Source organism: Lepus europaeus, chromosome 15 (assembly GCF_033115175.1).
Source record: "Lepus europaeus isolate LE1 chromosome 15, mLepTim1.pri, whole genome shotgun sequence".
Lineage (NCBI taxonomy): Eukaryota > Metazoa > Chordata > Mammalia > Lagomorpha > Leporidae > Lepus > Lepus europaeus.
Genome location: NC_084841.1, coordinates 92919615 through 92944108, shown reverse-complemented (window position 1 = coordinate 92944108; position 24494 = coordinate 92919615). Strand labels below are relative to the sequence as shown.

Sequence of the window (24494 nt, the reverse complement as noted above, 5' to 3'; positions counted from 1 at the left end):
TGAGAGGACAGGGCCTGGACACGGATGGGGCTGCAGCGCTGGGTATCAGCAGGAAACGCGCAAACCACGACAGCCTTGCAACTGGAGGAAGAACACAGATTAAGAAAAGGGCTGAACCAGAGATAGGGAGCGGAAAGGGGAAAGAAGGGGCTGAGGAAAGGCCAACAGAACAGCAAACGTGGGCTGCGGGAGGGCGGGCCGAGGCCCCAGCCGTGGGAGGGCAACTTCTGGCCTCATGGTGTCTAACAATGCCCACCTGCCGCTCAGATGGGCAGGGCTGTGGGGACAGCAACTCCTGGGGGCGTCAGCCAGGGCAGAGAAAGAATAGGCACTCCGCGGGCCTTGGAAGAAAGCATCAGAAACTCAGCGTCCAAACCAGCCCCACCCGGCACAAGCTGTGCAGCCCCAAGCAGGCTCCTTAACCTCTCTGAGCCCACAGCCTCCTCTTCAGCATGGAGACGCTCACACGTCTATGGCAGAAGTAGAGCTGGGACTCGTGGGTGTCGGCTGTGTGTCGCGCCCACCCCTCCTCAGCCCACACTGTACTTCCTCAGGAATCCGAGGCTATGACGCGACACGGCCGGCCTCCCCACCTCTAATTGTCCTGTCACTGGGAGAAAACAAACAAGTTGGCTACGGCAAAGGACAATAAACCCAGGCTCAGAAGTGCAGCGTCCTGGGCACGGACCGAGGCTGCTCAAAGTGGACACCTGCTCAGGTAGCCCTGAAGGCCTGGGCCCCACACCTGCCTGGCCCTCATCCAAATGCTGAGCCAGGCTGGGCTGCACAGTCCCAAAGTGCAGGAAATGCAGCGCCCCTGAGCAGGTGTCTGACCGACCCTAGCTCCACTGAACACAAACAGAATGAGACGGGACTCACTCTTCCCTAGGAACTCCAGGGCTGCTGGCCACCCCCCCCCCCACACACATGTGCTCGTCTGGAATTTTCTTCTGCTGATCTGCAAAACTGCCTCCTTCTCAGAGATTCCAGTTCTTAACAAAACTCAGCTCTGCACTCACAGACACGAATGGGACGAACAAACAGTTCACTCCACCCTCTAAGCCACACCCTCCTCACCATCCGTGGGGCCACCGGCCTTTGACAACAGCATACAGAATTCCTCGTTTTCAAAGACAAGCAGCTGTCATTCCCCTCAGTTAACTGCTGCCAGCTCCTTCAATGTCAGCTCAGAAATGAGAAGTGTTGCATCCCTCCAATAAGTCAGCAGCAAAGCATGCTAGGAACGCGGAGGCCGTGTGGCTCCCAGCAGTGGGGGCCACAGAAGTCATGTGGCTCCTGGCAGTGGGGGCCATGTGGCTCCCGGCAGTGAGGGCCACGGAGGCCACATGGTTTCCAGCAGTGGGGGCCGTGGAGGCTGCATGGCTCCTGGCAGTGGGGGCCACAGAGGCCATGTGGCTCCCGGCAGTGGGGGCCATGGAGGCTGCATGGCTCCCGGCAGTGGGGACCGTGGAGGCCGTGTGGCTCCCGGCAGTGGGGGCTGTGTGGCTCCCAGCAGTGGGGGCCGCGTGGCTCCCGGCAGTGGGGTCCTTGGGCACTCACCTTGCCCTCGTACCACACGCTCTCGTTCCCCTCCGGATCGACGTCATCCGTGGCCAAGGTGAGGCAGACCAGTCTCCGCTTCAGCCCCGTGGCTTTCATCTGTCTCAGGGCGTGCTTCCCTGTGAAGTCTGCGGGCTGCGGGAACGCGAGATGATGATGATAAATGAATGCGCAGACACGGTGACAGGGTTAGAGACGCAAGCGTTTCAATTTGCCTTTGCTATTTTCTCGCCAATTACACATTAAATAAAAATACAGATTGGATCAAACGTCTAGCCAAATATTTCTTCGTCCTCAGATGACAGGATCAGCTACCTATTCCTTCAGAACGTGTTCCACGCAAGGGCGGGGGCTTGTTGAGGACAGTTCTGCCGGCGCTACCTGGGCAGAAACCCGTAAGGCATTCGCCGCCAACGCATGAACGTGACCCGCATCTAAGGCAAGGGTGGAGCATGAATGAATGCGACCGGCACCTGACACAGCCGGACAACAGCACAGCTGTCCACGGGCAAAGTGCAACTGTCTCCACCGTCGCGAGCCTCTGATGAGAAAGAAACCACTTTTCTGAATGTGATGCTAAGACCCCTCCCACAGGCCGTGTCCCTTCCTCAGAACACAGCCCCTGGCATGTCCTCGTGCACTGGGTGCATCCACTCGTTCAATGGGGTCCATTCAGGAGCCCCTGCTGTGCGGACACCACACTGGGCCTCCCGTGAGTCAGACACGCCCATCAAAGGGCTTATTCTCTACGACTTAGCTTCTCTGTCCTTTTCCCTTCTTGTGTGCAACACATGACGGGTGACACTCTGCTTGGCACGTTCTGGGGGGCTGCAGCCCGGGGTTATTCCCAAGACAATGCACGTGACTGACAGTGACACTGGCTCGGGGTAACCTTGAGTCCACACTCACGTGTTACAAAGGGCAGGAATCAAACCTGAAAGCGCCCTGGTTATCACTAAAACTCCATAGGTGGGTGACGACTCATCAACAGGGAGCCAGGCTCCAGCTCAGCCAGGGACACGGCCCAAGTGTGGGAAACGGGCTGAGGCCCCAGTAGCCAGGGCGCCCAGGCCAGGCTGACGTCCACACGGGGCTGAGGGGAAGGCGCCCCCACCCCGCGTGCCCAGCAAGTCTCCGACCCTGTGGGGACAAGGGCACCTGCTACTATGGGTCCTGTCACTGGTGAGTGAGCTTGGACAAGAGCGCAAAACAAAAATGAGGTTCTCAAAACAATTCTCACTTACAGACAAATGCTCTGCCACTCTGAAAACTGTGTGGGGACATGGCCACGGCCCCCAGGGACAGGGACACGGCTCCCAGGGACACGGCCACAGCCCCCAGGGACAGGGACACGGCTCCCAGGGACACGGCCACAGCCCCCAGGGACGGGGACATGGCTTCCAGGGACAGGGACACAGCTCTCAGGGACACGGGACATGGCTCCCAGGGACAGGGACATGGCTCCCAGGGACATGGCCACAGCCCCCAGGGACAGGGACACGGCTCCCAGGGACAGGGACACAGCTCTCAGGGACACGGGACATGGCTCCCAGGGACATGGCCACAGCCCCCAGGGACAGGGACACGGCTCCCAGGGACACGGCCACAGCCCCCAGGGACGGGGACATGGCTTCCAGGGACAGGGACACAGCTCTCAGGGACACGGGACATGGCTCCCAGGGACAGGGACATGGCTCCCAGGGACATGGCCACAGCCCCCAGGGACAAGGGACATGGCTCCCAGGGACAGGGACACGGCTCCCAGGGACATGGACACGGCTCCCAGGGACAGGGACACGGTGCCCACCTCCGGGCTGGCCAGCGAGGACACAGACCTTCATGCCCAGGCCGCCCCCAGCTGCCCACGCGGAGGAGGTTGCTGGCCTGGGCAGGAAGCATCAGGCGGAGTGCGATCGCCCCACACCTCTCACTCCACCCTGCTTACTGCCAGCGCGGAGTCCACAGACGCCGCCACTTCAACTCCAACCCACGCAGAACCCCGCAGAACCCACACCGCCGCACCACACCGCCATTCACGCCCCTCCCCCGGGACCCTGCCATCACGACCAATAACAATGCCGCAGCAGGAGCTCCTGCACGCACAGAGGGCCTCCTCACTGTCCATCAATACAGGTCCCACAGGGAGGGCGGAACCCACAGGAAACCCAAGCTCAGAATGGCGGGAACATGCTCAGGGACCCGAGTGCGGGAAGAGCACCCAGCCACGCAAGCGCCTTGCTTTCTAGTTTTTTGTTTTTAAGATTTATTTGTTTGTTTGGAAATCAAAGTTACAGAGAGAAAGACACAGATCTTCCATGTGCCGGTTCACTCCCCAAATGGCTGCAACAAGCAGAGCTGGGCCAGGCCGAAGCCAGGAGTCTGGGTCCAGGGACCCAGGCCCTTGGGCCGTCCTCCGCCACCTCCCAGGCCTTTAGCAAGGAGCTGGATGGGAGTGGAGCAGCCGGGACGCGAACCACTGCCCACTTGGGACTTAAGCGAGGCAGGCAGCAGCTACACCCGCTAAAGCCCCAGGGCTGCCCCGGCAGACAGCCATGGACAAGGAGCTCCAGAGTCCTCACCTCCACCGTAGGCAGGTCTCCACCCAACAGCCAAGCGGCCCGCACTGCACGTGTTGGGATGGCGCCGTGCCCGAGGCCTGACCCCTCCCTGCCCTGGCCTGGCATTGTTTCTACCACTGGAGATTCATTTACGTCTTGAGGCTTTTGGTCTTGCTGAATCCCCTATAAGGAATCTACTGCAGTTGTTGACCAAGCCTTTGAGCCCTGCCGTGTAATGCCCTCTGGTTAGGCACCGACTACTCGGAGCTCAGCAGAAGCTGGTCTTGAAGTGCAGGAGACCCCTGCGGAAGAGTGACCTCTTTCCCCCACACCACAGCAGAGCCAGTCATGAAATTTCCTCACGGCAGAGGAAAAAGAACGATTTGAGAAGACCAGAAGCATGGTAGCACAAGGCACACACAACACACAGGCCAGGGCGGCCCACTCAGTGACGTGACTTGGTCAGTTCTGTGCGCTCCCTAGGGGTAGAAGTCCCAACATCTTTTTTTTTTTTTTTTTTTTTTTTTTTGACAGGCAGAGTGGACAGTGAGAGAGAGAGAGACAGAGAGAAAGGTCTTCCTTTTGCCGTTGGTTCACCCTCCAACGGCCACCGCGGTAGGCGCGCTGCGGCCAGTGCACCACGCTGATCCGATGGCAGGAGCCAGGTGCTTATCCTGGTCTCCCATGGGGTGCAGGACCCAAGCACTTGGGCCATCCTCCACTACACTTCCTGGCCACAGCAGAGAGCTGGCCTGGAAGAGGGGCAACCGGGACAGGATCGGTGCCCTGACCGGGACTAGAACCCGGTGTGCCGGCGCCGCAAGGCGGAGGATTAGCCTAGTGAGCTGCGGCGCCGGCCCCAACATCTTATACATCTAAACCAAGGGCATCAAGGCGTGGAGACAGAAATGCAAATAAGCAGACACCCTGAGAGAGGGGTGTGCTGTGGGGCCCGAGCCAGCCTCAGGGGACAGTGGGGTGGGGGCAGCACCCGCAGCAGTAGCAGCACAGAGGAAGTCTCTGGAGCTGAGCTTGGAAAGATGGGGCACTTCCGTCATCACGGCTGCATTTCCAGAAGGGTGTGCACTTGCGGGATAACCCTCTCCACTACAGCCTCCTCACGGCAAGTCTCGGTTCTAAAGGAAGTGACTTGACTCACTTGAGCCACCTTCAGCTGCTTTCCACCTGCTAGCTCATTTCAGAATGGCCGCAACAGCTAGAGCTGGGCCACGCAGAAGCCAGGAGGCTAAAACGCCAGTCAGGACTCCCACATGGGTGCAGAGGTCCAAGCACTTGGGCCACTCTCCGCTGCTTTCCCAGGTGCATTAGCAGGGAGCTGGATCAGAAGTGCAGCAGCTGGGACTCAAACTGGTGTTCATATGGAGTGCCAGCACGGTAGACGGAGGCAGCTGGCATGCTGGCTCTCAAGTAAATTTTTAAAAATCTTTTAAAAGTTGTTTCTAAAATGTTTAATACTGGGGCCAGTGCTGTGGCATAGTAGGCTAAGCCTCTGCCTGTGGTGCCAGAATCCCATATGGCTACCGGTTTGTGTCCTGGCTGCTCCTCTTCTGATCCAACTCTCTACTAATGCACTTGGGAAAGCAGCTGAAGGTGGCTCAAGTGCTTAGGCCCCTGCACCCACAGGGAGACCCAAAATAAGCTCCTGACTCCTGGCTTCAGACTGGCCCAGCTCTGGCTGTTGCAACCATGTGGGAAGTGAACCAGCGGATGAAGACTTCTCTCTCTCTCCCTCTTTGTCTGTAATTCCGCCTCTGAAATAAGTAATTCAATATTTCAAAAAAAAATGTTTAGTACTAGGAATAGAAGTAAATGGCCTCAGAGCCAGCATTGTGGCAAAATGGGTTAAAGCCCTAGCCTGCTGGTTCGAGTCCCAGCTGCTCCTCTTGCAATCCAGCTCTCTGCTATGGCCTGGGAAAGCAGTGGAAGATGGCCCAAGTGCTTGGGCTCCTGCACCTGCATGAGAGACCTGGAAAAAGCTCCTGGCTCCTGGCTTTGGATCAGTTCAGCTCTGGCCATTGTGGTCATTTGGGGAGTGAACCAGCAGAATAGAATACCTCTCTCTCTCTCTCTCTCTCTACCCCTCTCCGTAAATCTGTCTTTCAAATAAAAAATTAAAAAAGTAAATGTCCTCAACTCGATAAAAACCTCTATGAAAAACCCACAGCATCCACCAAGCACCGGGAGACTGAACGTTCCCACCCGGCTTCCAAAGCAGCCTGGGGTGTCACTGTGACCACTTCTGCCCAGCATTGCTGGAGGCCAACCAGCAGAGGCTCTGGCTAGAACAGGAAGCCAGAATAGGAAGTAAAAGACACCAGACTAGAAATGACAAAGAAAATCCTCACTTTTACACCTCGTGACTAGTCATGTAGAAAATCTAATGGAATCTACAAAACGAGCCATTGGAATGACAAAATGGACACAGAAGCCACAGAGCTTAAGCTTAAACTTCCAAACTAATTGTAGAAGAAGTCTTCAAAAGGTTCATGGAAAGTGTATATGAAAAAAACTATGCACAGATTCCAACATTTCTACACCAACATAAGCTAATCTTTTATTTTCATTTTCCACCAGCTTTTTGAAGTACTGTCATATTTCCATATCCTAGCAATAAAGAACTAAAAACTGAAATTTAATACACCATTTACAGTAGCATTGAAATCAGGAAGACTTGAGGATAACTCTGCAAGAAGATGTGCAGGATCTACAGACTGAAAACCACAGACCTTCCTAAGAGAACCTAAGATGACTTTCATGAAGAGAGATGACTTGTCCATGAGTTGGAAGACATTAACTGACCTCTGGATACAATGAAATTCCAAAACCCCCGCAAGCTGTTTCATATAAGTTTACCAGTTGCTTGTAAAACCTGCAGAAATCCCAAGGACCTAGAAGAGCCAAAACAACTTTCTGAAAAAGTGCAAAGTTGCAAGGCTATCACAGCCTTATTTAAACAACAGTAATCAAGATTGGGAATACTGGGGCCAGTACTATGGCCTAGCAGGTAATGTAGCCACCTGCGACACCAGCATCCCATATGGGCACTGCTCCAATTCCAGTCCAGCTCCCTGTAATGGCCTGGGAAAAGCAACAGAAGATGGACCAACTGTTTGGGCCCTTTTAACCCACTTCAAAGACTGTGATGAAGCTCCTGGCTTCAGCCTGGCCCAGTGTTGGCTGTTTTGGCCATCTGGGGAGTGAACCAGAGAGTAGAACCTCTATTTCTATCTCTCTCTCTCTCCCTTCCTCCCTCCCCTCCTCCCTCCCCCTTGCCTCCCTCCCTCTGTAATTTCAACTTTCAAAATAAATAAATAAATCTTTTAAAAAACTGGAAGTATTAACACAAAGGAAAATAAACCAATAGAACACAGCAGGGTCCAGTCCTTCAACCCACACCTCACAGTAGATGCAAAAATTAACACATTTTTACAACGGTAAAACTTCTAGAAGAAAACACACAAGAAAATCAAAGTGGCTCTGGGTTAGGAGAAGATTTCTTACATACATAAGAACCAAAAACACATAGGACTTGCAAAAGAACAAAAGGATAAGGACTTTAAAAAAACACTTCAATTTGTTGAGGGCGGGGTTAGCAGAGAGGTTAGGATATCTGCATCCCACATCAGAGTGCCTGGGTTCAGTTCCTGGCGCTCTGACGCTCCAGACCCAGGTGGGAGACCTGGATTGTGTTCCCGGCCCCCAGCACTGGTCCTGCCCAGCCACCCTGCCTATCACACCATTTCAGGCATATACCTGATAAAGGACTTAGATACAGAGTACATACAAATTTTAAAAATTATCAATAATAATAAAGTCAGATAAAAATGGGTAAGAGATTTGGCCAGATCCTTCACAAAAGAAGAGAGGGGGAGGGGGTAGGTGGCATTGTAGTGCAGCAGGTAAAGCCATTGCCTGGAACACTGACATGGCACATGGGTGCCAGCAGGAGTCCCAGCTGCTCCACTTCTGATCCAGCTGCCTGTTGATGGCCTGGGAAAGCAGCAAAGATGGCCTGAGTGTTTGGGCCCCTGCCACCCACATGGGAGACCTGAAGGAAGCTCCTGGCTCCCAGCTTCCGTCTAGTCCAGCCCTGGTTGTTGGGCCATCTGAGGAGTGAACCAACTGATGGAGGACCTCTCTCTCTCTCTCTCTCTCTTTCTCTCTCTCTCTCTCTCCCACACACACACACACACACAACTCTGCCTTTCAAATAAATAAATCTTTAAAAAAAGAAGAAGAAGGGTAGAGTGGTAGGGGGCATAGGAAAGCATGCCCAACAGCATCAGCTACAAAGGGAATGCTGGAACATGCTGGGATGCTATCACAGGCTTGTAGAACAGCTCAGGCCAGGACAGTTGACCATGGCAGGTGTGTGGAAGGAAGCAGGGCCCTGGAATTTCTCAATGCTGCCAGCAGGAATACAGAAGATCAAGTGCTTGCGCCCCTGCCACCCACGTGGGACGCCCAGATGGAGTTCCAGGATCCTGGCTTTGGCTTGGCCTCGTCCTAGCCATTGTAACCATTTGAGGAGTGAAACAGCGGATGGAAGAGCCCTCTCTCTTTCCTTCTATCACCATGCCTCTCAAATAAATAAATCTTCTAAAAAAAATCAGAAAACATATTCACTTACTGCCCACTACTGAAAGAAGAAACAAAGACTCAGCATGGAGTCTCATCCCCCACAGCCTGGGCAGAACGGGCCACAGGGCTGCTAACTCAGCTCCCAGGCACTGCAGACTCCGCCTCACCTGGTCTCCTGGCTTCCTGTTAACTCAGGAGCACAGCTACTAGGAGGCTAAGGAACCCAAACAGCGGTTCTCAGTCTTCAGGGCATCAAACAAAACATCTATAAAACTTCAGAAAGACACCTGGGGGTGGGTGACTGGCCTGGCAAGCATGGCACCTGAGTCCCCGTCACGGTGCCTGGGTTCAAACCTGCCCTCTGTTCCTGACTCCTGCAGACCGTGGGAGCCAGCAGTGATGGCTGCAGGACATGGATCCCTGCCACCACATGGGCGACCGCCATCCCTGCCACCCACGTGGGCGACCGCCAATGAGCTCCCGGGCTCTGGGTCAGCCCAGCCGTGGCTGTCACGCGGGGACTGCACTGTGGATGGAAAATCTCCGTCTCGCTCTCTGACTCTCGGATCAATAGATTGAAAAGAAAGAAATCCAAACGGCCGCCCAGAGTGGATCTGATTGGGTCGGCGCGGGACTGTGTTCTCGAGCAGCAGCACAGCTGCCTGGGGCCTGATTCCCACCGCTGGGCCCCGCTGTGGCAGTTTCGGATCCTGGGGGTCTGGTACGAGACCCGCCGCCTGGTGTTCTCTAAGGAGTGCCGGCTGCTGCTCTGAGGGCCACACTGGAGGACCAGTGTGGCAGAGCGTCGGGATTTTTTTTAAATTCTCAGGATAGTAACTACAGCCAGTTGGAAATCACTGGTCTCCAACAGTCACTCTCCACTGGAATCACCTCAACGAGTAACAAACAAACAAACAAAAACTATGAATGCCCTAGTCCCTGCCCCAGAAATTCTGCGTTAACGATCTGGGGTGCAGCCTGGGCCCTGGGAGTTTTAAAACCAACACACTATTTAAAAGACTCGCACGGCCCGGGATCCCACCGCCCAGCCAGCCCTGGGTGTGGGTGCAGGAGCTGCCCCTCAGTTCCTGGCGCCATTTATCTACAATTGCCCAAGCGTCCGATACTTCCTCCCATTGTAACCGGTGAGGAGCCTTCAGTAGTCACGGAAAGTGGGCGCCACCTGTTAGTTCCCTTTCCCCGAGGGGCGCTGTGAAGCGGCGCGGGGCCGCCCGGCGCCCAGTCCCAGCCCACGGGAGCTGGGCTCCGGCCAGCGCGCAGGCCGGCGAGGCCTCCACAGCCCAGCGCCCTGTTCCCGCCTCCGGCCCGGCAGAGGACGCCGAGCCACTGTTAGTTAACGCACTGCTTCCACTTCCTCGTGCTAAAAATAAAAAGCAAGAACGCCCCGATCTCTCCCCTCAGGTGACTTCCGGTGGAACAAACGAGAAAGCCGGGAAGCCCTCAGGCCAGTGTGAGGCCCGCGTGTGGCCCGCGTGAGGCCCGCGTGAGCGCTCAGTCCTGCGCTCCCCAGCGTCTGCGGCTCGGCTTCCGCCTGCTGCACGGGGGCGCTGCCGCAGGCGCGGGGCCAGCCTGCAGGGTCTCCAACTGCACAACGCCCGGGATGCGCCCTGAGCGCTGGTCCCGGGTGCCCCCTAGGGTGGCTGAGCGCCAGCCTCGCACAGCTCTGCTTTTCCAAGGCCTCCCAGCTGTAGGTTATGTGAACTGGGACGCGGCACCTCCCCCCCAAAGGGCTCTAAAGGGAACACGTGTTTCTGTAGTTAGGGTAACTCCTTTCAGGCATGAGATTTGGACAATCAAGTTACACGGCTTAGTTTGTGACAAGTCTTTCAGGAGCTTAGGCTGCTACGGAACCATGATACAGTGGTGAAGTTATCAATAGGCTATAACACGATTGATCCGATCTGTTCATCTTAGAAGCATCAGTAAGATTACTGATGGCACAAGGACAAAAGCCTTAGATCCGTGTTGACGTCTCACCCACACAACAAAGCAGGCCCCATGTCCCTGCCCTGCTAATCCAGCCCACCCTGTCTTGACCGGCCCTGCCCTGCCTGGACCGCTGGACACACCACTATGTGAAGAGTCCAGCCTCAGCCTGAGCTCTCCTCCCAAGCTCTCTCCCTGCAGCTCAGCAGCTCCGCCTCCACCCCCGCCTCAGCCCAGACCCCTCCCAGCTCACCCTGGGATCTCACAGGACCTTTAGAAAGAGCCCAAGCCTCCCTCTGTCTCGGCATCCCAGCTTTAACTCATATCCCCAAGCCCCCCCTGCCACTCTGTATTCTATAAACCGCTAGTCTGTAAGGGAAGGCGCGCGCTCTCTCTCTCTGCCATGTGTCCCCTGGAGTGGGCCCCTCCCAGGCTTTGTTCTGGATAAACCTGGTCTGGCTGTGGCTTCTTGCTCTGTCTCCTCTTTCCTGACAATGACGTTGAAGCCGACCAATCACCTGAACCAACATCACTGAAAGACTTGGTCCACTGAGGGCCAGGTCCTGGGACTGCCGGGACTTTCAGCACTAACTCACCAGCGATGAGCTCCGTGGCACCTGGCTGAGGACCGACAACTTAGAAGTCATAAAATTGTGTCATAAATCAAGCTTGGTGTCTACTGTCGAACCAACTCCACTCTGAGCCAGGCTTTGGCACATCATCTAAAAGAACTCATAAATACATCAGCCACTCCTGCTGACCATCACAGAGTTCTTTGGATTCCAAATGCAATATGAAGTCTTCGATGGCTGGCGCCGCAGCTCACTAGGCTAATCCTCCGTCTGCGGTGCCGGCACCCCAGGTTCTAGTCCCAGTTGGGGCGCCGGATTCTGTCCCGGTTGCTTCTCTTCCAGGCCAGCTCTCTGCTGTGGCTTGGGAGTGCAGTGGAGGATGGTCCAAGTCCTTGGGCCCTGCACCTGCATGGGAGACCAGGAGGAAGTACCTGGCTCCTGGCTGTGGATCAGCGCAGCGCCAGCCGTAGTGGCCATTAGAGGGGGTGAACCAATAGAAGGAAGACCTTTCTCTCTGTCTCTCTCTCTCTCACTGTCTAACTCTGCCTGTCAAAAAAATAAAAAAAGAAGTCGTTGATCCCTGCCTGAGCCCCAAACAACAATAGCCAAAAATCAATCCCAAATGGAACTGCAGCAGTTTTGAGGGCCAGGCCCCTTTCTCCTTGTTTTAACAGCTAAGCCAAGACTCGTGCTGTCAGAAGGAGCAGTCTGCCGCTCGGTCTGCACGAGCCCCAGGCACCTGCTTCCTCTGGTCCGGAGGCCGATGGCACACCATACAAACAGAAGCCACGGAAGAGAATGGCACAGAGAGACGCTCCCTTTAAAGCCCTCAAGGAGGCTCTTCCTGCTGCCATCCGACACTACCAATATACACGGTTATGCTAATAGTTCAGTTCAGGATCTGGGACAGACGCAGCAGCAGCACAGAGTTCCCTTAGCCTGATTCATGAGCGTGTGTTCCGGAATCCCATAGGGTAGGAAATCGCCTTTAGCTCCCACGCACCCAGGAAAGGGCCGTCTGTTCTAGAATTCTGGCAAGCACCCCACACGGCAGTGGCTACCACGAGCTGCACCTCTTCTAAGTCCTTTCATAATGGACCTGGAGATCACTATGCTACGTGAAACAATCCAGACCCAGAAAGACAAATCTCACAGGTTTTCCCTTATTTGTAGAAACTGATCTAGAGAGGATGAAAACTGTGAGGATGTCGTATCCTTCGGGATACGATTATAAATACTGCTTCACCAAACCATATCATGCAAATGATGATTTACCCTTCTTTCCCAAGTAATGATCGTTGTCATGAATCCTTCACTCTGATATTAATATCAATGATTTCAAGAAAAAACAGTAAATCTGTGAATGTATGTAATGTCTGTATTCGAGCTGAATGTGGCAAATGTTTTTTAAAACACAGTAAAATAAGGGGGGAAAGTTCTTTCATAATCTGAATCACCTCCTTTAGATCCGTAAGCACTGGAGAAACGAGCGGGGCTGTAACAACTCGGCCCCATGTGGGTTGGTAACCCTCAGACCATGGGGAGCTCCTTCAGACGCACGCTTCACAGCCTGACTCCCGGCCTGACTCTTGGCCTGACTCCTGGCCGGCGGAGCAGTCTGCGTGGGACCTGAGAGTCCGCGCTTCTCACAGGCTGCCTGCTGATGCCAATGCTGCTGGTCTGAGGACCACACTGTGCGGACCACAGCTGCAGGGACTCCCCCGGGACATTGGTACTGGTTATGATTCTTTGGGCCTGTGCTGTCCTGGCTTCTCGGTTGACACCACCTGCTGCTGAAGGCATTGCAAATGCACGCTTTGCTTCAACACAGAAGTCATAGTTTACGCACAAAGACGCTACCACGCAGCTGGATCTGCTGAGTGAGCAGCCTTGTGCTGTGAGCCTCCAGAGAGCGCGGGGGAGGGTGGGCCTCCACGGTGCAGCCCCACAATTCCTGCTGAATGTCTGCTGAAATCTGGTTATTATCTTATCCTCACAAATCTTCATCTTGGAACTTAGAGTTAGCCCTTAAATAAGCCCGATTCTGCTAACTGAAATCTGTAAGCACACTCCAGTAGTTTGAGCTGCTCAGATTTTGACAAAACAATAATAAGCAGCAACCGAGCAATGCTTAGTCTCTGTTTATGCTCACTTCATTTCTTCCACGATCGTCCTTGGTTAAATTTTAACATACAGCTTTGTCATGAAACAACGTGATCGTTTCAGGAAGCGCTTGCAGCGCCCTCTGGAGTGCAAACATACCTTATCCAACTTGACAAAAGGTTCCAGTCCAGCTTCCAAGGGGTTGGTATCACAGTTCATCTGAAAGGAAAACACACGTGTGGGTGCGAAGCATCTCAACAGCATCACTTTCATCCGGTGTCTTTGAGGAGAGAGAACGACGCGACTCCTGAACAGATTCTGAAAGAGGCCAATTACGGGCTGGTCTCTAAGGTGCTTTTTTCACCCAACATTCAAGTGCAGCCTTCCACAAACACCGTCATGCGGACATGGTTAATACAGAAGCTGCAAGTGTTTGTTTTCATGGCCTTTTATTTTAACCAACACCTGAAGGGGTAGCACATGGCGTGCCTTCTAGAAATAGTCCTTTGCACCTCTTATGTAATAACTTTATATAAGTGGGTTTGGGAAAGTTATGTAATTTACTGACTTTACAATCGCCCAACCATCAGTGCAAGGAGAAGGAAAGGCGGGTGGTAGGAAAACGGCTTCTCCTGAGGTCAGAAAAAAGAACTGAGAAGAACACAGACGCTGAGTTTAGTCTTTGCAGACGCAGTGGGATCACTGCCCTGTAAACCCAGCTGGGGCTGAGCCGGTACTTGGCAACAGAGCGGAAGTGAATGATTTTTGTCTCTGTGTTTTGTTGCTGGCTTTGACTGGAAGGGAACTAACTAATCTAACTTCCTCCCTCAAAAGTGGTCAAAATCTCAAAGACAACTCAGCACTTGCATAATCAAAATGAACAGTAACTTGTTTCACGTGCTAGAAAATTTTGTCTCACATTTCTTAATCAGTTTGAGCTGCTCTCAAATTAATTTTGATATTCTCAGTTTCAGAATTTCTTGGGGATGCAGCACCACTAGAGGGCACTCTGGCACCACCGGAGCCGGCAGGGTCGGGACTGGGCCACACACTGCCTGGGTAGGGGTGGGGGTGGGGGAGCGGGAGTGGGGAGTGGAGAGGCGGCAGATCTCAACGCCTGGTAGCGCCTGGCCCTTGATAGACTCCGGTGCCACAGGGTGAATCCTGCGCTTCCAGGAAAGCAGAGGTTCTGCAAAGTTCGCTGTGCCGAGGTGGAGATAAGCAGGCCCGGGAGTCCCCACTCTGGGACTTTTATTTCTTAAATCACTGTCCCTTATCTCAGCTCTCAGGCCTGAGACCACAACGTCTTCCCAGGAAACGATCAAATCTGAACAAGAGAGAAGTCCAGAGAGAGCCCGCTGCACCACAGATAAGGCCGAGTCTGTCTGACCACTGCCCGGCCGGCCTCTTACTGTGTGGGCTGGGCCAGGCTGGGCACCGGGATTGTGTGTAAAACAAGGGGGGGGGGGGGGGGACAACAGGGGACTAAGAAGTCGTGCAGGTGAGGAAGGCGTGTGGATGGGACAGCACTGCACGGACAGGGACTGGGGAGCGGCTTAGCCTGGCGGGGGAGGTGCTGGCTGGTGTGCCCTGTCACACACGGGAGCATCTCTCACACCCGGCACCAGATGCTACTCCAGCACCCCGCCAATGCAGGCCCTGGGAGGAGGGAGGAGTGGCCCGGGTAAGTGGGGTCCTGACACCCACAAGGGACGCCTGCCTTGCATTCCCAGCTCCCAGCTTGGCTGCTGCAGGCATTTGGGGAGTTAACCTATAGATGGAGGTGCCCCTACCTACCATCTCTATCTCGCTCTCTCTCCTGCCCTCCCTCAGCCAAGGAAGGAAAGGAGAGATGGAGGGAGGGAGGAGTGGTGGGCAAAGGCTAGACCAAGGCATGCTGGGCCATGGCCCTGACCACGGAATGCATGTCAATTCACCAAAACACGAAAGACAAGGAGGAAATGCGGGGAGAAAAGGATGCGAACCGGGTGCTCCATCCCACAGGCCAGAGGCAGGGGGCCCGGCCCCTTGGGAGCAATCAGCAGGACAAAGGTGCAGGCCGAACTCCCAGGAACACTAGCCAGGGAGCCCTCACGGAGCGCAAAACCTCCTCCCCTCAGCCTAGGAGATCCCAGGCCAGGCGCAGGGGAAGCAGCGCTGGCCCAGCCCGCGGTGAGGGACCCCCTCGCACCTCAGCGCCCCAGGCGCGGAAGCCCTTCTCCAGGCGCAGGACGTTGAGGGCATAGGTCCCGAAGTCGGCGATGCCCTCCTCCTGGCCGGCGTTCATGATGGTCTCGTAGAGGGCCATGGAGTCCTCGCGCCTGTGGTACAGCTCCCAGCCCAGCTCGCCTGCAACACACATGCAGAGTGAGGGCTGCCGGCCCCAGGCCTGATGCCTGGCCGCCAGAACACCACATGCACGCACCACAGGTGCTGCCGGGTATAAGAGACTGCCGGTGAAAAGTTGTCCTTGGGCACCAGCTGTGGCCATGCCCAGCCCTGACTCCCACGTGGAGGCTGGCGCGTGGCACGTGGATCTCGCCACACAGATGGGTGATCTGCACCCTGGACCCCAGCCTCTCCACGAGGCTGGCCTATTGTAGGTGAATGACAATGTCGTAAATTTGATCAAGATAGGGGGTTCAAGTCCAGACACCCCAACACCAACTCCGTTGCCAAAGAAGCAGCGGGCTTACAAACAACCAGCAGACAGCTGTGGGGAGCTGTGGCTTGGGGCTCGAGCCACGTCCACGTCCCACGTCCCACGTTCCAAGTCCCATGACCCACGTCCCACGTCTCCCCTCTGCCCATTCCATTCACCATCAGGACTCCAGGCAAAAATCAGCAGAAAGGGAACCCACCCCCAGGGAGTCCTGGGGGCTTCTACTCATTCACCATCGCCACAGGCTGTGGGAAGACGAGGGTAGGGGTGGAGGGGTGGGAAGGGGAGACGACCTGGGAGGAGCTCAGGCCTCTATCACCAGGTGCCCCTTGCTCCCAGTGCTGAGGGCTGATGGGGATGGGGATGGGTTCCTCGGCGTGCCCCAGTACAGGAGCCACCTGCGCTGGGTGGATGCTGGGGGCATACAGCACTTCTGCTGGACCAGACAGGGAGGCCTGGAGGACCTTGGCCGTGAGCCCGAGCACCAGCAGGGAACTGGAGCCCGTCTACCCCCGTCTGTGCCGGCTGGCTGCCGTGTGCATCGTCAGTGCCGGAGGAAGCCTTTCTACACAATGCAAGGCTCTAGGAAGGGGGCTCGAGAGGAGACTGTCCCAGGGACATCGCCCTGAGTGTCCCCAGAGAGTCTGCTGGCCTGGACATTCCCATTACCCCAGCACAGCCTCTTCCCACTTGTCAGCTACTCTGCCCCACAGTCAGCTACGGACCTGGAGCAAGACAGGAAACCTGTGGGGCTCTCTCCAGAGAGACACCTCCCTCACAGCCACATGGAAAACAGTGAGTGTGTGGGTGTGAGAGTGTGTGTCAGCGTGTGGGTGGGTGGGAATGCACGTGTCAATGACAGTATGTGTATGAGTGTGTGTGCAAGTTTGAGTGTATGTGTGACGGTGTGGTTGTGTGTGAGTGTGAGTAGGGAGATGTGTGAGTTTGAGGGTGTGTGTAGGTGTGAGTTGAGTGTGGGTAGGTGTGTGCGTATGTTTGCATGTAGGTGTGAGTGTATGAGTAGGTGTGTGTAACTTCAAGTGTATGCATGTAGCTGTGGGTAGGTGTGAGTGTGTGTATGTGTGTAGGTGTAAGTATGTATGTGTGTAGGTGTGAGTGCATGAGTAGGTGTGTGAGTTTGAGTGTATGCATGTAGCTGTCTGTGGGTAGGTGTGAGTGTGTGTGTATAGGTGTGAGTATATGTGTGTATATGTGTGAGTGTATGAGTAGGTGTGTGTGAGTGTATACATGTAGCTGTCTGTGGGTAGGTGTGAGTGTGTGTGTGTGTATAGGTGTGAGTATATGTGTGATTATGTGTGAGTGTATGAGTAGGTGTGTGTGAGTGTATGCATGTAGCTGTGGGTAGGTGTGAGTGTGTGTATGTGTATAGGTGTGAGTATATGTGTGAGTGTATGAGTAGGTGTGTGTGAGTGTATGCATGTAGCTGTGGGTAGGTGTGAGTGTTTGTGTATGTGTATAGGTGTGAGTATATGTGTATGCATATAGGTGTGAGTGTATGAGCAGGTATGTGGGAGTGTGAGTGTATGCATGTGGCTGTGGGCAGGTGTGAGTGTGTGTATGTGTAAGTATGTATGTGTGTAGGTGTGAGTGTATGAGTAGGTGTGTGAGTTTGAGTGCATGCATGTAGCTGTCTGTGGGTAGGTGTGAGTGTGTGTGTATAGGTGTGAGTATATGTGTGCATACGTGTGAGTGTATGAGTAGGTGTGTGGGAGTGTATGCATGTAGCTGTGGGTAGGTGTGCATGTGTGTGTGTGTAGGTGTGAGTGTATGAGTAGGTGTGTGTGAGTGTGAGTGTATGCATGTAGCTGTGGGTAGGTGTGAGTGTGTGTATGTGTGTAGGTGTGAGTATATGAGTAGGGAGGAGCATATACATGCAGGTGTGAGTGTGGGTAGATGTGAGTGTGTGTGTATGCATGTAGGTGTGAGTATATGAGTAGGGAGGAGCATATACATGCAGGTGTGAGTGTGGGTAGGTGTGAGTGTGTGTGTCAGACTGTGGTGTAGGTGTTAGTACATGAGGAGGTTGTGAGAGTGTATTGTGTAGGTGTGAGTAGCTGTATGTGTGAGCCTGTGAGTGCGTACATGATTGTGTGTGGGTGTATGTGTATAGGTGTGAATTGTGAAGTTGAGTGTGAGCAAATGCATGTGTGTGTCTGTGAGTGAGTGTGAGCAGATGAACATGTGTGCCTGTGAGTGAGTGCACGCGCACATTTCTGGTAGCTCCTTTAGCCCTCGGGCTGTTTTCCGTTTCTTACCGGTGTAAGAGATCCTAATGGCCGTCACGGGAACGTGGGCGACCTTGAGGTGCTTGACCTGGAGGAACTTGAAGGCGCCATCGCTGAGATCCTCCGAGGTCAGTTTCTGCAGGACCTGCCTTGCCCGGGGCCCGGCCACGCCAAGGACGCCCAGCTCATCGGTGGTGTTGCTGATTTCAACTTCATATCCACCTCTGATGGCCGCTTCTTCAATCCATCTGTGCTCAAGGCATAATCATCGTGTGAAATACGGCCTGGATAAGGCACCTGGTGACACCCGAGCTCTGTGAAGAGGCACTTCGTGTCTGGGATCATCAGAGAGTCCCCAGAGAGACATTTTTTGCTGTTAGCACTGAGGAAGCCCAGTCCTGAGACATTCAGTGATGTCTCAATCACGCCTTACAAACCTGGGGGCGACTTTTCACGGCACAGAGCACCTTTCAGTTGAAACTATCTCTGCACGTCTCTTTCCGTCGGTGACAGCCTTACTGCATTTAAACGAATGATTCAATCGCCAAAAATTAACTGAAACCCACTGTGCCCTGGAGTCTGTACACAGGAGGCACACTTGGGCCACCACAGGTCAACAGCGCACCTGCCACGAGACGTGCGAGTGCCCTAACATCACCAGGAAAACTCCAGGTCCAGGTCCTGAGTCTTGATGAGTTACTGGAGTTCAGCGGAAGGTTGGCGTCTCACTGAGTGGCCCCTGAAGCTACGCAGGTGGACTGTAAAATACCTGTCTGGATTTACACGAAGCTAAGCCATTGCGGATGGGGACACGTGACTCGCAGCATTTCACAGCAGTGGTGAGAATCCGTCAGGGGAAGCCATGTGTTATGTAATAAAATGCAATATAATGACACTCCAAAGATTTCCACACTGTTAGACTAGAGACCACAGACATCCTGGTAAACTAAGAACACATGAAGGCAGACCAGCAGCTTAGCTGGGGGCCGCAGAGCACCAAGGGTCACCCACAGGGTGGAAAGCCCCAGAAGACAGTCAAGAGAGGGGCCGAGACTGGCTGGCCGGTGCTGCTTCAACCGGCACTGCTGTGAGGACACATCAGGGAAGGGGGTGAGGAGTCTGGCACAGCGATGACGCTTCACCTATGGGAGGTGGGAAGATCACAATCACAGCCCCACGCATGGGTCCGTCTGACGGCTGCAAGGGGTCCTCACCCCAAGACTTCTCTATGTGAAGTTTGTGTGAAATGATCAGACCTAACAAGAGTTACAGTTGCGCTTTCAAGTCCTGGTGACAGGAAGCTCAGGGTGAGGCACACGGTTCCTCCCCAGGTGCGCCCTTACCTGAGGTCATGGAGCTCTGACCCGGAACCAGTTACCAACAGGAAGTCGCCGGGAGCCCGGTGAGACACGGTCAGCTCGGCATACACTCGGCCTCTCGGGGTCAGCATGTGGCTTATGTTGGTGAAGCCCACCTGCACAGAAGCAGGCAGCGTGGCGTGAGACACGTGGCTGTCACTATGAAAAGCACGCGACGTGCATCGTGTGTATCAGGTTCATACCCGCAAACCAAATCCTAAGATCAATGTCGAGGTCTCCATGTCAACAATTACTTAAAACTACTTGTCATAAAAATTGCACTTTACTTAATGGTAGTCACGGTTAACTTCCTGTCCACACAGTTAAGCAAAGTCGCATGTCCTGAGTGACAATTCAGCCAACCGGAAGTTGAAATAACATGGGTTTTTGGAAAAAATGAGGAGCTGGAGAATGAAACGGGTGGGAACTCCGGACACTGTGTTTACCTTGGGGACAACGTTGGCAAAGAGATTGTCCAGCAGTGTGACCGAGTCTCGGCCTTTGATGTGGAACTTCCCGAAGGGCGACAGGTCGATCACCCCCACCTTCTGCATAACCTGTTCGTACTCGGACCCCACAGGCTCAAACCAGTTCGTGCGCCGGAAGCTTGGCCTGGAACCCAATACGCGGTGTTATAAAACGGCGGTCGCTCACTTTCTGAACAAGTAGGGACCAAGGACACTTTAAGAAACTCCACTCATCTGGAAAATTCTACAGGGTGGAGGCAAGGGCTGAGAGCTGGAAGATGAGACTGCGATTTGGAAGCGGAGCTTTCCAAGTAACTCATCCGCCCCCGGACCCAGTGCCCAGCGAGGGAGGCGCTCGTTAACCACAGTGACACCGAACCCGCGGCTCTGAGCTGGAGGAGTCTGGACGTGAAGCCCGGTGCCTTTCACGCCTCCCACGCCAGTCTCCCGGGCAGCATTTGGCAGCCGCCAGTGGTGGGGCTCCATTAATGCAGAGTATCTAAGGGGAGGAGCTCTCAGACCCAGGGCTTCTCAAATGCTAATGTGAACACTAGCTGCTTGCATTTGTTCAAATCCAGGTGCTGCTGCCCCTGGCCTGGGCTGGGGCCTGGGTGTGTGTCCAAGCAGGCTCTCAGGTGACGCCCATGCCATCGGCCCACCCCCAGCGGGAGCAAGGGTCTGGGCCTGCAGTGTCCTGTTACGGAGCACAGACACCAAGTGACCTCCAAGGCCCGTATTGGTTGATGTCAGGCCTGGGCCTGGACAGAGGTCTCCCGACAGGATGACACGTCATTTCCCGTTCCCCAGGTGGACGTCTAACACGGTATTGCAGCTGGAGAGGGGGGTACGTAGGCTGCAAAGCCGGCTCCTAGCAGTTTAGTTGTGAAGATAGCAACGACCCTGTGGCCGGACCCAAAGAGCCCGCACTGAGGAAGAGAGCTGGCGCTTGTCTGAGTGGTTTAGGGAAAACCAACCCCCGTATGGTCACCGTGTGCTCTAGACTGGCTGCTTAGGGAGCCCAGATGTGTTCCTGAACTGCCCCTCCCCTGCTACGCTTTGCACCATTTAGATCTGGTCCTTAAGTAGACATCAAACCCATCTACAGAAGCAAAGTGACAGCTTGGAAATCAAGGTCACTGCTTAACTACCAGGTTTGCTATTTGCTTCCTCTTGGTTTCTGGATTTTCATGAGAAAACAGGTATAACCACCACTAAACCCAGTGCAACAATGGCATGTGACATACAGGGTGGGTGGGGGGGATCAGAGGACATTCTGTGGGGCTGGCATTTGGCACTGTGGTCAAGTTGCCACCTGCGTCACCAGCATACCATATGGGATTGTTTTGCATCCCAGCTGCTCTACTTCCCATCCAGCTCCCTGCTAAGGGGCCTGGGAAAGCAGTGGAGGATGGGACAAATATGTGGACCCCTGCACCCATGTGGGAGACCCTGAAGAAGCTCCAGGCTCCTAGCCTTGGATTGGCTCAGCTCTGGCCATTGCGGCCATCCGGGGAGTGAACCAGTGATGGAAGATTATCTTGCTCTCGCTCTGCTCTTTCAAATAAATAAAGTAAAACTTAAAAAAAAAAAAAGAGGACATTCTTGTGGTGTGCTCTATGAAACGCTAAACAAACGATGCTCTCCCTAACTTATCAACTGTGCTATCACTGCAGGGTTAGAAAGCCCTCGCTTTGAGCCATTTTTAAGCAAGATTTTTCATTTGAAAGGCAGAGTTACAGGGAGAGAGCATGTCAGAAAAACACCCCGCATGATGGGTGGCACCTGGCCTGGTTATAGGACACGTGGGGCCAGTGTCACCCAGGCTCAGCTACTACTCCAGCCAGAAGATGATCTGTGCAGGAAGAGGCCAGGGAGGCACGCTGTGGGGAGGGCAAGTGGCTCCTCTCTGCCACCCCTCCCCCTGCCTTGTGGCTTCTCCCTGGATCACACTCGGGCAGGCGGCAGCCCTGCCTTACCTGTACTGGGTGTCCTGGCCAGGTCTGTAGAACCAGTGTGGCTGCTCCCAGCCTGCGTGGAAGCCCATGGAGCACCTGGGCTGCAGGATGCTGTAGAGCCCGCTGACCCGCTGCGTCGGCCGCCCGGCAAAACGCTCTTCTTTAGGATAGCCGACTGCACGGGGCAAACGGGCACGGTCAAGAGCAGCCAACCGGTAGCACAGCGCCACAAAGGGACCCAGCAGATGGACACTGAAGCACCTCGTGTGTACGTACTTAGGTAAAACACAAAGCCGTCGCCTTCACTGACCCTCAAAGGATAACGTAAAGCACATATTTAATAATCAGAATCTGAAGTCAATTCTGCGCTCCACACAGCAGGCACCAGTGCACACATCCCTTGGCCTCAGAGGCACCGTGCTGCCCAGGGTCCCTCACCATGACAGAAGGAAGGTGCCCGACCATCACAGCTGTGCAAGGCAGCCCTGCAGGTGTATGGCAGACAAGATGGACACACTCGCTCCTTACCCACGTTGTTGAACCCGTAGGACTCTCTGGCTTTGGCCTCGGTGTACTGGGGAGTGGTCCATCTGCCGTAGCGGTTGGGGTCCAGTTCTATGAGGTCAAAAGGAGGCTCCCCACCCAGGATCCACTCGCTGAGGTACTTCCCGATCCCGCCAGCGTGGATGATGCCGTAGCTTCCAAACACAGAGACAGAAACCCCATCACTGACACATGCTGGTTTCAAATACCAAACACACCTGGGTACTTCACAGGGCCTCAACGCTGGAGGGCTCTGTTCTTAGAACTCACAAGTACCAGGGCCCTACACTGTCCACTGGTCCTAAAAACCACGTACGCAGGCATCCAGACCCAACACGCTCCTGTGTTTGCAGGCTCAAGAGTGGCACAGCTGCAAGTTAGCTCCTGGCTGGTATGGAACGGGTGGCAGGGAAGGAGGCCCTGTGTAGGGGAAGCGTGTGTCCTGTAAGAGTCCCAGCCATGGCACACTCAGGCCAGCCCCGCCCCCTTAGGAGGCGACCTCTGTCGCTGGACAGGAACCGTGATCTCAGCAGCATTCACACCGAAAGGGCACCATCCAGGGAGGGCACTGGGGACAGGAACGCTGGACCCCATAATCTGCAGGGAATGAGTCACTTGGTGGGGAAGGCACTTGTTCCCATCTCCATAGGAGGTGGTAAGGGGAAAGACAGACTCTCACCACCACAGCCCTGCTCAGGACATGGTCAGAGGACAGGCAGACTCATACCACACAGCCCTGCACAGGACATGGTAAGGGGAAGGCCTGACTCACCCCACCACAGCCCTGCACAGGACATGGTAAGGGGAAGGCCTGACTCACCCCACCACAGCCCTGCACAGGACATGGTAAGGGTAGGGCCTGACTCACCCCACCACAGCCCTGCACAGGACATGGTAAGGGTAGGGCCTGACTCACCCCACCACAGCCCTGCTCAGGACATGGTAAGGGTAGGGCCTGACTCACCCCACCACAGCCCTGCACAGGACATGGTAAGGGTAGGGCCTGACTCACCCCACCATAGCCCTGCACAGGACATGGTAAGGGGAAGGCCTGACTCACCCCACCATAGCCCTGCACAGGACACGGTAAGGGTAGGGCCTGACTCACCCCACCACAGCCCTGCACAGGACATGGTAAGGGTAGGGCCTGACTCACCCCACCACAGCCCTGCACAGAACACGGTCAGGGGACAGGCAGACTCACCCCACCACAGCCCTGCACAGGACATGGTAAGGGGAAGGCCTGACTCACCCCACCACAGCCCTGCACAGGACATGGTAAGGGTAGGGCCTGACTCACCCCACCACAGCCCTGCACAGAACACGGTCAGGGGACAGGCAGACTCACCCTACCACAGCCCTGCACAGGACATGGTAAGGGTAGGGCCTGACTCACCCCACCACAGCCCTGCACAGGACATGGTAAAGGTAGGGCCTGACTCACCCCACCACAGCCCTGCTCAGGACATGGTAAGGGTAGGGCCTGACTCACCCCACCACAGCCCTGCACAGGACATGGTAAGGGTAGGGCCTGACTCACCCCACCACAGCCCTGCACAGGACATGGTAAGGGTAGGGCCTGACTCACCCCACCACAGCCCTGCACAGGACATGGTAAGGGTAGGGCCTGACTCACCCCACCACAGCCCTGCACAGAACACGGTCAGGGGACAGGCAGACTCACCCTACCACAGCCCTGCACAGGACACGGTAAGGGTAGGGCCTGACTCACCCCACCACAGCCCTGCACAGGACATGGTAAGGGTAGGGCCTGACTCACCCCACCACAGCCCTGCACAGAACACGGTCAGGGGACAGGCAGACTCACCCCACCACAGCCCTGCACAGGACATGGTAAGGGGAAGGCCTGACTCACCCCACCACAGCCCTGCACAGGACATGGTAAGGGTAGGGCCTGACT

General features: G+C 55.0%; 1 protein-coding gene across 1 annotated transcript in view; it reads right to left on the bottom strand.

Moving 5' to 3' along the window:
• DMGDH (dimethylglycine dehydrogenase) overlaps positions 1-24494 on the bottom strand; it is a 53374-nt gene that overhangs the window by 4219 nt on the left and 24661 nt on the right. The window contains exons 8-15 of the mRNA XM_062212513.1: positions 22559-22728; positions 22052-22205; positions 20055-20220; positions 19594-19724; positions 18281-18498; positions 15534-15691; positions 13502-13561; positions 1561-1695 (exon numbers count right to left, since the gene is read on the bottom strand). Of these exons, the coding sequence (XP_062068497.1) occupies positions 1561-1695; positions 13502-13561; positions 15534-15691; positions 18281-18498; positions 19594-19724; positions 20055-20220; positions 22052-22205; positions 22559-22728 (1192 nt within the window). The remainder of the gene's footprint in view (positions 1-1560; positions 1696-13501; positions 13562-15533; positions 15692-18280; positions 18499-19593; positions 19725-20054; positions 20221-22051; positions 22206-22558; positions 22729-24494) is intronic.